This window comes from Capricornis sumatraensis, chromosome 1 (assembly GCF_032405125.1).
Source record: "Capricornis sumatraensis isolate serow.1 chromosome 1, serow.2, whole genome shotgun sequence".
Lineage (NCBI taxonomy): Eukaryota > Metazoa > Chordata > Mammalia > Artiodactyla > Bovidae > Capricornis > Capricornis sumatraensis.
Window position 1 is genome coordinate 102,670,029 of NC_091069.1, and position 13,176 is coordinate 102,683,204.

Consider the following 13,176-nt stretch of genomic DNA (forward strand, 5'->3'; position numbering starts at 1 on the left):
TGGGCTGGGCTTTTCCTTGAGGTTAAAGTGTGTTTGTGTGTGTGTGTGTGTGTGTGTGTGTGTGTGTGTGTGTGTGTGTGTGTGTGTGTAGGGATGGAGCAGGGGCAGGTGGCACATCAGGTAGGCAAGTGACCTCATCATTGTAACCTGATATTTTTTCTAAAACTTTTAGGAAAAATACATAGGGAGGAGCGGTAGGGAGGGGGGCGTTGCTGTAAGAAACTAGGGAGGCTCTTGACAAAGCCAGAACTGGAGCAAGCCTCCCCAGTCCCCAAATGTGGAATGAAAGCCCCAGAGACCATCTGATGGGGAAGTTAGGAGAGCACTGTGACCTTAGCAAGGGCAGACTTCGAGTCGCCCAGTGGACGGAACTCTAGCCACAGAAGCTGGATGTGCAGGGGAAATAGATACAGCCAGGGCAGGAAAGAGCCAGCTACTGCACACAAGAAAGGCAGGGGTCAAGGAAGCCACTTTCTGCCTAAAGAAAAATGCTTTTCTAAATGAAAGTCTACTTACTCTCCGGTTGTTACACTTTAAAACTGTGTAGAATTTATTGTCAGCCATATCTTGGTTTGGAAGTGCAATAACAATGGCGGGGACATAGAAGTCAAATCCTTTGGGGATCACAATTTTGGCAAACACATAATCTCCAACCTGTAGATGAGAACATCTTTCAGAGCAAATATTCAGCTTATGGATCTTAGAGACAATAGTAAATAAGCATGTTTGAAAACACCCCAAGATGCTAGCTGATGCTAGGATTCAAATACATTTTTTTCTTAGTTGGAAAGAGTTATAGTTGCAACATTCTCTGGGTTCAAAGGGCCCTGGCTGGAATTTTGTGATCAGTTTGGGGAAGCTGCATTCAGCAGGGCTTCACCTGCCAAGGATCTCAGGAGCGAGGTGGCGAGGGTTCTGGAAACCAACTCTTACAATGACTGGTTGAAGGAACCAGGACTCTGACGCAAGAATGGGTTTGAAGGGCTGTCAGGGATGGAGGAAAGGAGTGTGTTTGTTTAATGTGGCTCTAAATCTCACACCTGGAATCCATGGGGAAAAGTCACAGAGAGAGAACTTCCAGGAGAAACAAAGTCTGGTGAAGGAACACACAAAGTTTTGGGCATCAGTCAGAGCGAGGGGATTCATGATCGGGGAAAGTGCCCTGATGTGCCTTTGGGTCTGCCCAGGAGATATGGGAACAGACAACACATGTGAATCCTCTGAGTGCCCCTCAGTGCTTTTTTTCCTCCAGGCTCATACTATTCAAGAAACAGCAGCAGTGGAACTCTGCAGAGGCCTTCTCTCTACTCTGGCCTTGGTGCTGGAATAAGGATAATACAGGAGAATGGGCAGACACAGCATGGCTCTGATGAATTTATAAATAGATGAGAACACATCAGCCTGGCTCATCCCTGGATGCACATTTAGGGGTAACTGCATTATGGCATCAAGGTCTGGCATCAATTGACTTATGGTGTCAGGGCAAGTGCTATCTCTGCTCTTGTTATTCAATCTGTTTTAGTATGATTTCCTGCAGTGAAGGCTTCCAGAGCTCCAGCAGTTATAGCAACTCCCTTCCCCCACCCATCTACTGTCTGTAAAGCAACAAAAACCTCAAGGGGCAACACATGCACGTCTGAGCTATTTAAACAGGGCATTGGCAGATAAGGGTCAAGAGCAAAGGAACTGGTAAGCAAGAGGTCACAGGAACAGGGGCCGCTGCTGTCCAGAGCTCTAGGCAAGGTGAAAAGGGGCCCAGGAACAGCTAGCTGGAGCAGGTACCTGGAGCAGTGGGCAGGGCATGGCGCCCCCCACCGGCGTGATGAACGAGATGGGCACAACCTTGGTGTCTCCATACCTGAAGCCCACAAGTGCATGGGTGGGGCTCACACACTTCTTCACAACACCTATAAGGAATCAAATTATTGAAATAAAATATAAAGACAATGCCTGTTCCCTTAGGCTTGCCCCCATGCTCTTGGGTTTGCTAAGTTATAACACTTTGCCTGCTGAAATCAGCGAGCCCCTTGATTTCTCCACTGCATAATGCTGGGTTCTGTGTGATGCCTGCTAGGGTTAACCAGCTCAGACAGCAGTGCCGTGCTCTGGTCTGGAGCTGAGCTGGGAAGCTGAGAGAACACGTGGGGGCTTGTTCAACCAGTATTCCCAGAAGCCATCCTGATGGGAACACTGATCCTAGAAATACCTTCTCCCTGGAGGCTTCCTACCATCTTATTTATTTATTTCAGCCATATTTCCTTCTATAATATACTTGGAGACAGAAAATCATTATTGTTAAATTGAGAAAGTGAAAGGAAATATGAATTCCCATCCTCAGCAGTAACAGCTTCACTTGGACCACCTTATCCTGAGACAGAAATGCACTCGTCCCCACACTGGGCTCCAACAGCCTGAGTGCCTTGGCTTCCTTCCCTACTCCAGCTCACTCGCCAGCCTTGGTGAAGTCTTAGGTCCTGCTGCTGCTGCTAAGTTGCTTCAGTTGTGTCCGACTCTGTGTGACCCCATAGACGGCAGCCCACCAGGCTCTGCCGTCCCTGGGATTCTCCAGGGAAGAACACAGGAATGGGTTGCCATTTCCTTCTCCAATGCATGACAGTGAAAAGTGAAAGTGAAGTCGCTCAGTCATGTCCGACTTAGTGACCTCATGGACTGCAGCCCACCAGGCTCCTCCATCCATGGGATTTTCCAGGCAAAAGTACTGGAGTGGGTTGCCATTGCCTTCTCCGGTCTTAGGTCCCTCCAAGTGGCAAAGAAACAGCTGCTGGCTTTCATCTTGAGTCCACGTATCTTGTTTCAGTTATTTATTTATAAAGGATCTAATCCTTTTCTCTTATACTGGCCACGCTGTGAAGCTTACAGGATCTTAGTTCCTCCACCAGGCATCCAACCCATGTCCCCTGCAGTAGAGGGGCTGAGTCTTAACCACTGCATCGCCAGGGAAGGTCCCCACGTTTCTTGTTTTAAATGGCCAAGAAAGGGGAAGCTTAAAAACAAAACAACCACCCCTCACCACACACACACATAAGAAAACCAGCTTTATGTTATCTGTTTTCTTATTGGACTAAGATGTTTGGTTTGGTTTTTGAAGTACTATTTACACACTATTCACACGTTTTCTACCATAAACTGACTCTTCTACCCTTTTCATTAGGAAAACAAATGCTACTTTTTATAAAGAATTCCTCCTATGAAAACAAAGAACCACTGTGAGGTGAGAAGGATCCTTACATCCCCAGCATAATGTGTACCCCTGCCACTACCACCAACCAGTGCCACAGAGCAGGAGTGAGGGTCCAAGCTGCCAGGATGACCTCGTTGGCCAGTGTGACCCTCCTCGAATTCTTAGCCTTTGGGACTGTGTAGAATCCATTCTTAAAACTGGGGTGCAGGTGTCTGCCTGAGTTGAGCAGCTGTGCAGTTGCATGGCCCGTGGAGTCTACACCATATATTAGCTACTTTTTTACATAAAAAGCCTTCCTGCCCCTGATCTAGATCATTAGACCTAGACATTTGGTATGTTTCTACCAGCTCTTTTCTGTTTCAATCTCTGCATTCGTGGGTTTTTGTTCACCTCCAGAAATCAGTGTAGTTTCTTCCCAATTAACCGTAGAGCCAGCCTCATGGTGTTGACACCTGGCTGGCTGTTAAGCAGGATGGAGGACCCAGAGCTGCTGGCCTGTCTGGTTATGGCTCAGCCTCTGCACTAACTCCTTCTCCAGCTCATTAAGGAGTCACTGCCATTTCCAGGTCCTGATTCCAGATTGGCTTCCTATCCTGGGCTGCCCTTACTCTGCAGTTTCCTTCTGCCCTCAGCCCCAGAGAGGTGAGAAGGTATCTCCCAGGGCCATTTGGGGCTCTGGCTCTGGAGTCTGGACCAGAACCACCTCCATGGCTTTACTTCTTCCTCCTACTGGAGGCTCAGGGACCCCCATCTTCCTGGGTATGAGTCAGCTTCCCTACCTCGGCTGGGGGATTCTCCTATACCCAGGTGGGGGGAGAAGGGGGTACCCCCCAGTTGAGACTCTCTGAAAACACTGCCCATGCCCAAAGGTCCGAGGAATGAAGAAACAGTCTAAGTAGACAGCATGGGTCAGTTCATTTAGCAAAAGAAAGCAGGGGTGGTTTTCAATCTTCATTCCAAACAGGAATTTCTTAGGCTGGAGTGCAGATTTTTTTTTACCTCTGGCTATAAGAACCTTCTGATATTCACAGCTGGGCTGGGATTCCGTTTCCTGGAAGAGGCATCCGTTCTGCTCAACTGGAAATGCGCCTTCCACTCGCCCCGCCTCCACTGACTTCCAGCTTACACATCTAGTCATCATAGTCTCTTCTCCCTTTAGTCTCAGGTTTCCTCTGTAGCTCACTGTGCTGGCTTTGCCTTTATGAATTGCTCTTAAACTTTTAAAACTACTGTTAAAGTTTTTAAACTTCCAGCAGTGTTCTATACCCCCAGGTGAGGACCCCAGGTGAGTTGTTTATATCTCCCAAGGGGCAGTAATAGAAAAACTCTACAGGTAATTAACACTTTCCAATTTCAAAATGCTGCACATTATCAAATTTAATCGACATCACGATCTTATGGGGGTTTTCACTGTTTTAAATCCCATTTGGAGAGAGAAGGAAACAAGCTCAGAATACCTCAGTGATGCCTGTCACCTGGCTGGTAGAGGCAAGAAACAGATTTCAAAAAAAAATTAGGATTTTTCTGGTCCTAAATCATTACACCTGAGAAAGTATTCTGTTTCCCACCCCCAGCCTTTTTTTTTTTTTTTCCCTGTTGTAACTTGTTCTGATGGCATAGTGCAGAAATCTTGCAACCCAGACTTTTCATCATTGAGGATTTCCTGAGATAAAATGTTGCTTTTTACTGGAGAACAGGAAAGATGACACAGTTCCTACAAATAATGATTAAAATAAAGTTCCGCCTTCCTGATTTTCAGCATCAGAATGAATCAGGCTATCAGCTTGTCACTTCTGTTCTGCACAACACAGTCTGTCCTCCACTAGCTAATCCACACTGATCCCTGGAGCAGAGGTTCCTGTTGTTGTTCAGTCACTTAGTCGTGTCCAACTATTTGTGACCCCATGGACTGCAGTATGCCAGGCTTCCCTGTTCTTCACTACCTCCCAGAGTTTGCTTAAACTCATGTTCATTGTGTTGGTGATACTATCCAACCATCTAGTCCTCTGCCACCCCTTTTTCCTCCTGCCCTCAATCTTTCCCAGCATCAAGGTATTTTCCAATGAGTCAGCTCTTTGCATCAGCTGGCCAAAGTATTGGAGCTTCAGCATCAATCCTTCCAATGAATATACTATGAATAAAGGACTGATTTCCTTTAGGATTGACTGGTTTGATCTCCTTGCTGTCCAAGGGACTCTCAAGAGTCTTCTCCAGCACCACAATTTGAAAGCATCAATTCTTTGCAACAGAGGTAGCCAAATGGAAATCCTTGCTCTGATTCCCAAGGGTGGCAGCAAGAACTGAGCCAGCTTTGCTCCTGCACAGACCTGGCCTTAAGCAAAGGATGCTTTGATCCAAAGGCTCTGAAGCTGAGCCTTATGAGGCTTTGAACAAAGATTATCAGAAAGGAGTCAGCAATGAAGATCATGCCTGTGTTCCTCAAAATTCTATTTGGCCTTCCTTTTTGGAAGGAGTAAAAAAATTCAAATACAATATCTAGTTGTTAGTTCTACACATATGTCTGCTGGAAACCCAAATTCCTATTTAAGTATTTTTCCCACTTAAAAAGCAGATTTAATTAAGTGTAATAAATAAATGGTGATTTTTAAATGGTGACTGGGAATAGGATTGGCTATACTTCAAGGTATAATCTTTCTGATTGACACCTCTTCTTCTGGGTTCTTTAAGCTCTCTTTCCCCATAGGCTTTTACACGGTTTCAGTGAATACTTTTGTGCTGACATGTCAAAAATTTGTATCTCTGGACAGATTTCCTCTCCAGACTCTAGATCCATATCTCCAATTCCTTCTCTGACAACGTTAGTGTCTCATGGTGCATCTACAATTCATCAGGTCCCAGACTCATGTGCCTCTTCCTCTAAGGAAGAGGATGTCATAGGCATTCCATTCTCAGGGCTTCTAGTGAAGCCCTGTTCTTCCCTTGCTAGAACTCTCTCCCCCTAGATAATCTCATGGCCCCTTTTAATTAATTAATTTTTAAATTTTGTTTGGCTGTGCCACACACTATGTGGGATCTTAGCTTCCTGACCAGGGTTCAAATCTATGCCCCCTACAGTGGAAGCCTGGAGTCTTAACTGATGGACCACTGGGATTCTCCAGGCAAGAACACTGGAGTGGGTTGCCATTTCCTTCTCCAGTGCATGAAAGTGAAAAGTGAAAGGGAAGTCGCTCAATTGTGTCTGACTCTTCGCGACCCCATGGACTGCAGCCTACCATGCTCCTCCGTCCACGGGATTCTCCAGGCAAGAGTACTGGAGTGGGGTACCATTGCCTTCTCCATGGAACATAGTAAATCTGTAGTAAAAAACTTGTTTACTAAACAAATGAAAGATTAATAAGTTTTTCTGGTGATTACTTCTCCACAAATATGGGTAGAAACCTCATCATCCTTTCACTTTAGAAGTGGAATACCTTAGTACAACTCATGAAGTGTCAGTGTGATAGGGAAAGCACAGTTTGAGAACTTCTGGTCCCTGATATCATATTACTTAGCAAAGGAATTTTACAAAATAACCTACCTGGAAAATAAAAGCCATTTTCATCACATCTTGCAATAACCTTCTGGCCTCTGAGTGGATCCAATTTTTTTGATTTGTTTTTCTTTGTTGGAGTTCCTTGAATTTTCTGTTGCTAAAAAATAAATAAATAAAACATTAATAATCACAGGAACAAGACAGTTTGTTATTCTCTGATGAGAATTACATCACTGAAGAATTACAGAACATGCACATACTATATACTCACTCTGGAGGACTCTGTTGGGGAACAGGCTCTTAAACTTGAACAGATATGGGGAACCACTGCACATAGAAAATGAGGCAGAATTTCCAGCCTAATCTAATCAAGTTAAAATGAAACCAAAAAAGTCAACCTTTTCCAGTGCATTTAAACAGAACCTAGAGTCTTAAAACACAATATTTAATATATATGCATTATACAAGCCAAAATGCAACATACAAAAAAGCAAGCAAACATGATCAATTCTCAAGGTAAAAGGCAATCGATAGACCACAGAATTGAGACGAGTCAGGCATTGGAATAATCAGATAAAGACTTTAAATTAGCAGTCACAACCGTAGTGTGAGCACCAAGTCACTTCAGTCGTGTCCAGTTCTTTGCGATGCTATGGACCATGGCCCACCAGGCTCCTCTGTCTATGGGATTCTCCAGGCAACAATACTGGAGTGGGTTGCCTTCCCCTTCTCCAGAGGATCTTCCTGACCCAGGGCTGTGGGATGTGTTCAAGTCTTCAGACTCACATAGCTTTTAGCTTATGTGGCCACAGACAAAAATGGAAGATGACGAACACCTTTTGATGTTCCCACCTAGCTGGATTTTGCTTGGCACCCTCCATTCTCATGGAATTTCTGTTTTTAGACATGCAGTCAGTATATCAAAGAGGATGGCTCAACATCATTGGTAGATGGTGAATATCATCTGACTGTTCCTAGGCTTTCAACCAGAGAAGACATCTAAGCACTTCTTTCCATGGACAATCAAAATGACCTTCTGCCAGTATGAAATGGTCTCAAAAAGATGGGACTGGACCAGGGGACAGGAGAAATGGGACCAAGTGCTATCCAGGTGGTTGTGTGAGCTTGGGCAGTATATTAACATTTCTGGGCTTCAGTTTCTGCGTGTGCAAAATAAGAGGACAAAATAAATGATCTCTAATGTCCTCTAATATCTGTCCAGGAGAGTCTTAGCCTTAGCAGACTTTCTGCAGTACTGGAGAAACTGTCAGGTCACATGCGCACAAGGGCAGGAACAGAAGCATGATACCCTGGCTTGTAGTTCTTACAACATAACAGAAAAGTCATGGTCAGAACTGTGACATACTCAGCAGAGTTTTCCATCATAATTACCCCAAAGAGATGCCCACACCACAGACTACATAAGAACTGTAGTCAGTTACTTGATGGCAGATTCCATGTACAGTATATTCTTATTATTGATAGAATTCAAAATCTTGAAAATTCAGAATATGCCAAATTAAATCAGATGTCACATAAATACCTCACCTTTACATAAATTTAATTTCCAAAGCCACATTGCTTCACACCATCAGTGTTCATATCAAAGACCAATCAGCCAGGGAGATGCTGTTGGTCCCTGAGGCATGAGGCAGTCTTATCAGCTCCAGACCAATAACAACCTATTATTTACAAAAGATTTCCACATTGATTCTAGAAAGCCATTTTTCTCCTTTAGATTTCATCTGTAAAACAGAACCTATGCTTAGGTTTATCTAAAACTCCTTTTCAAAATTCGAAATAAGAATAATCACATAATTTATTTACCTAGCCTCTTTTTATCTCTAGATTCCAAATATTGATTCTCTCAACCAGAGAGCTTCTCTTAGCCAGAAGCTAACAAATATGATTGCTCTCTACAGTTCCACAGGTACAAATCTGTGAAGTCATTTGCCTGAAATCATCAGAGAGCTCTTTTTTACCCTCCTATAGCTGTCACTTACTTCCCAATGCATCTAATACAGAAAAACCACTCACTCTGTGAAGACCTTCCCTGCAAGGGTAATAGCAACGAATGGAAGCGATGCAGAGAGCTGCTCGTGTTCATTTTTAACACACTGAAAATGCTACCTAAGCAACTGCCTTTCTGGGACTTCCTTGGTGGTCCAGTGATTAAAACTCCACCCTTTCAAAGCAGGGGGCTTGGGTTCAATCCCTGGTCAGGGAACTAAGATCCCACATGCTGTGAGGCACTGCCAAAAAACCACCCCCCTAAAACCCTGCCTTTCTAAACAGTCAAAAAGTATCATCCCTCCTTCATACCATTCCCATACCTTGAGTTCTCCTGAAAGGACCATTACAGCTACTACAGGGCTTTGTATACTCACATTCACTCTGCTCTTGTTTCCAACTGTTACTACTATTGGCAAGAACTCGCTCCTGGCTGATTCTGTAGTGTGGAGCTGTATGGAAGGAACCTCTCACTGCACACTCAGTGATTCTTCCATATCCCTGCACAGGCAACTCAGCTATACCACAGATAGAGCAGAGAGGCCTTGGCAACACAGACCTATGGGGACCAGCTTTAATATATGGATTCATTCACAAAAATAGAGCACTGGTCTTTCAGGATGGTAGGACACCACTCAGGGCAGCTAGATACCTCATCCCTTCAGCCACAATGCCGATGGCACCTTTCCAGAGAGATGACATCCTGCTATTTTTGAATCTTGCCAAAGACTTCATATTTAAAAAAAAAAATTATTTATTTGGCTGCACCCAGTCTTAGTTGCAGCACACGGGATCTTTAGTTGCTGTATGTGTGATCTAGTTCCCTGTCCAGGGCTCAAACCCAGGTGCCCTGCATTGGGAGCATGTACTCTTAGCCACTGGACTAAGCTCCTTTTCTGCCATAAGGCAACTAATCATATGCATAATACAAGCATGCTATTGGGCTTGAAAAAGAAATCTATGGAGGATGAGAGTCACAGAGGATGGAGAATGAGAGAACGAGAAATGCCAGCACTAAATAAATAAGCCAACCTATCTGTAGGCTCAGGTGCATGGGAGTACCTGCAGGCCAGTTTTAGTGAGGAAGTCAGATGGGCAGTGATGCTGGCAGTTAGGGATGCTGTTCTCTGGGTAATTTGATTCTACCTTGTTTCCAAAATTCAGAGACTCCAATTCACTCTTTTGCCAGATTCAGTTATCAAGTGATGTATCAATAGATACAGGATCCAAGATGCAATACCCTCCATTTGTTTTATTACTTAGTTTCAAGGTCATGTTCTCAGGTTTGCATTGGTGGGGTGGAGATCACTAAATGTTTGATGCTTTAGAATTTTCCACTTAACAAACAGCATGTTTTCACATCAGGTACAGAACACACTTCTATGATGTAAGTAGAACTAGTCTTTGGCTCAAAATGTTGTTGTAAAATCACTGTATTTTTTTCCTGCCTCAAATCATTGAACTCTGCTGCAAACAACCCCTAAACAGTACTAGCAGCAGATCCAACATGCTTCTCTGGCCATATTTTGTCCTTAAAGCCAAGTAAAGTCTGACTGCTGTGATCCAGATACTACATGTAGGGCCAGGGATCTTCTGACCTTTCCTCTCCATAGAGATCCTAATTATGAGACCAGAACGTTTGGAAACTCTTTTGAAACCTAGTGAGAACAGGCCAGCCTGGAGCATTTTCTGACCTACTCTCTCTCTCCTCTCATTTATATGTAGAGGGGTTTGCTCCACCACAAGAGTATCCAGGATCTGCGTCCCTTTTAGAAATGGTTTCTGGAGAGAAAATGAGAAAATGACCTTACAGGAAGATGTAAACCAAGGGTGGCACACTCCTGCCCAGTTCCTCGAGGCAGCAGAATGGGAGTGACCGACCCATGGTTGCTGTTGTTGGTGTTCAGTTGCTAAATTGTGTCAGACTCTTTGCAAACCCATGGACTGTAGCCTGCCAGGCTCCTGATTTCCCAGGCAAGAATATGGGAATGGGTTGCCATTTCCTTCTCCATTTCTTCTACCCATGGTAGAGAGTTGAAAAGACTTGGAGAGTTTTCCTTTCTAGGAAATTTGCGTTTTAGCAGGAGTCAAACTAAAGCCATAGAAGTGAAGCTCTAAGTGGAATTTCCTGTCCCAGCTCCCTCCATTTCAAGAGGAGGGTAAGTCTCCTTGCAAGATTTCTCAAGCACAGCAGGTCAGTGCTGGGCTCCTGGGGACACTGAGGAGTCCATCCGTGAGCCCAAGGCTTAAGAGGGAAGCTGCAAACAGGAGAACATGCAGAGAATTACTGTCCCATTTCAGAAGTTATGTTGTGGCTGACTCTTTTTCTATCCCATGGACTGTAGCCTGCCAGGCTACTCTGACACTTAGCTGTACTTTCAAATCCAAAGCAGAGTTGGCAAGTCTTTTGCAGAGCTTTGTTCCCCTCCTCCTCAGGGAATTTCATAATGTTAGAAAACACATGAGCAAAACACGTCCGCAAATTTCCGTGCAGCGTCTAATCCCCTCTCCAGGGGCAGCTTGGCCTTACCCTTGTCCTGGTGTGGTTCCTTGAGCTGTGTAAGCAGCTGCTTACGAAGCATAGGAAACAATGATAGAATGAAGCCCTGAATGGCCTTCAGTCCAGCACACAGCAGCACTGGACTAGGGAGACTTAACCACGCTGATAGTAAAGTCTCCAACCAAATCTCAATCCATAGCAACTCAAAGGGCTTTTGTGGAAGGGTGAATTTTTTCAGATGTTTCTTTTTTTTTTGGTAGTATCTAAAGTGTGTAAGTCTCTCAGTAATGTCTGACTCTTTGCCACCCCATGGACTGCAACCTGCCAGGCTCCTCTGTCCATGGAATTCTTCAGGCAAGAACACTGGAGTAGGTTGCCATTCCCTTCTCCAGCGGGTCTTCCTGACTCAGGGATTGAATGCAGGTCTCCTGCATTGCAAGCAGATTCTTTACCACCTGAGCTACCAGGGCAGTAGCAAAGGAACCTAATAAATATGCATTAGACACTGAATCAAATTATTTCTGTAGCTTGAAAAGCACATTTGTAACATCTTCTCAGGGAATATTCCCTCGTTGCTCTTTTAGGGAAGAATCAAGGAGAGGAAAACTTCAAAAGGTTTTAAGTATTTAAATCTGAAAATTACTGCAGCTCTGAAGTCTGTACTTTGGATATTACTGATAGTTATCCACAGGCAGGTACTTCAGAGATGTACATACTAGAGCCACTTCTGTGCCATTGCCTGGAGTGTGGACCACCACCAGCTGACTGCTGTGGTTGTACAGAAATATCTCAAATGAAGTGATGGCGTAAATAGAAATGCTGGGCCTTTAAGAAAACTTTTCAAAAGAATCTCTGTGCTGCTTACTCTGGTCCACCCATCTGCCCCTAGGTCCATTCTCTGCCCTGCCCTGCCCCATGTTCCAGAAGGCTGGCCCCTCCAAGAACAACATGACCCAATTTCTCTTGCTGACTGACCTTCTGATAGGCTGAGCCAATGGGAGGTGGGAGGTCAGAGGGCAGCAAGGAGAGAAGGGCTGGGGCATTGGTTCCAACCTCCCTCCCTGTCTTTTGTCTCTCTACAGATACCCGGCCCCTCAACCCCAACTAGTGGACTGCACTCTTGCAGGCTCCAGTACCACTATTTCCCTCCACCGCTGAACTCCAGAGGTGCTGACAACTTCCTGCTTTGCCAGTTCTGGGGTGAAATCCCCTTTTAGCTGCCTTGACCTGCCTCCCCCTCTGCAAACAGTCCCTTCATTAATGTTTCTTCACTTGAAGTGACTGAATGAGATTCTGTTTCCTGCCTGGACCCTCCTTATAAGCCCTCTGCACTCAATTTTCCTCCTCCAGCCAGTGAAGTCAATGACCACACCCAAACCTGTTTAGGGTAGAATTATGCCAATGAAAAAACGATGAAAACTTCCCTGGTGGTCCAGCGGTGGAGAATCTGCCTGCCAATCAATGCAGGGGACCTGGGTTTGATCCCTGGTCTGGGAAGATTCCACTTGCCGCAGGGGAACTAAGACCACGAGTGCCGACTACTAAGCCCATGTGCTGCAACTACTGAAGCTCAGCGCCCTAAGAGCCGTGCTCTGCAATAAGGGAAACCACTGCAGAGAGAGGCCCACGAACTGCCACGAACAGTAGCTCCCACTCGCTGCAACTAGAGAAAGCCCTCGCGCAGCAGTGGAGATCCAGCACAGCCAAAAGTAAACAAACAAAAGTAAAAAAAAAAGGACGAGCCTTGTGGCAGGGGAGCGCTGGGGTCCACCCAGCTGAAATCTCTAGCCAAGAGGGTTGCCTTCAGCTTTAGAATGAAAAGAATCAAGGTGTTGATTTTTGTTCCTGGAGCTGATACCCCCCTCCCCTCCTTTCCACTCCTGAACATCAGGGTACTAGACAGAAACCCTTCTAGATACTATTTAGAGTTGGTGGGAGTTTTTCTTCCCTTCTTTGAATTTCCTCCATTGG

At 45.0% G+C, this 13,176-nt stretch overlaps 1 protein-coding gene across 1 annotated transcript in view; it reads right to left on the bottom strand.

The window, feature by feature from the left end:
- Positions 1 to 13,176, bottom strand: part of VWA3B (von Willebrand factor A domain containing 3B) — a 201,729-nt gene that overhangs the window by 35,570 nt on the left and 152,983 nt on the right. Inside the window, 3 exon segments of the mRNA XM_068967369.1 lie at positions 517 to 654; positions 1,783 to 1,907; positions 6,741 to 6,852. Coding sequence (XP_068823470.1) covers positions 517 to 654; positions 1,783 to 1,907; positions 6,741 to 6,852 — 375 coding nt within the window.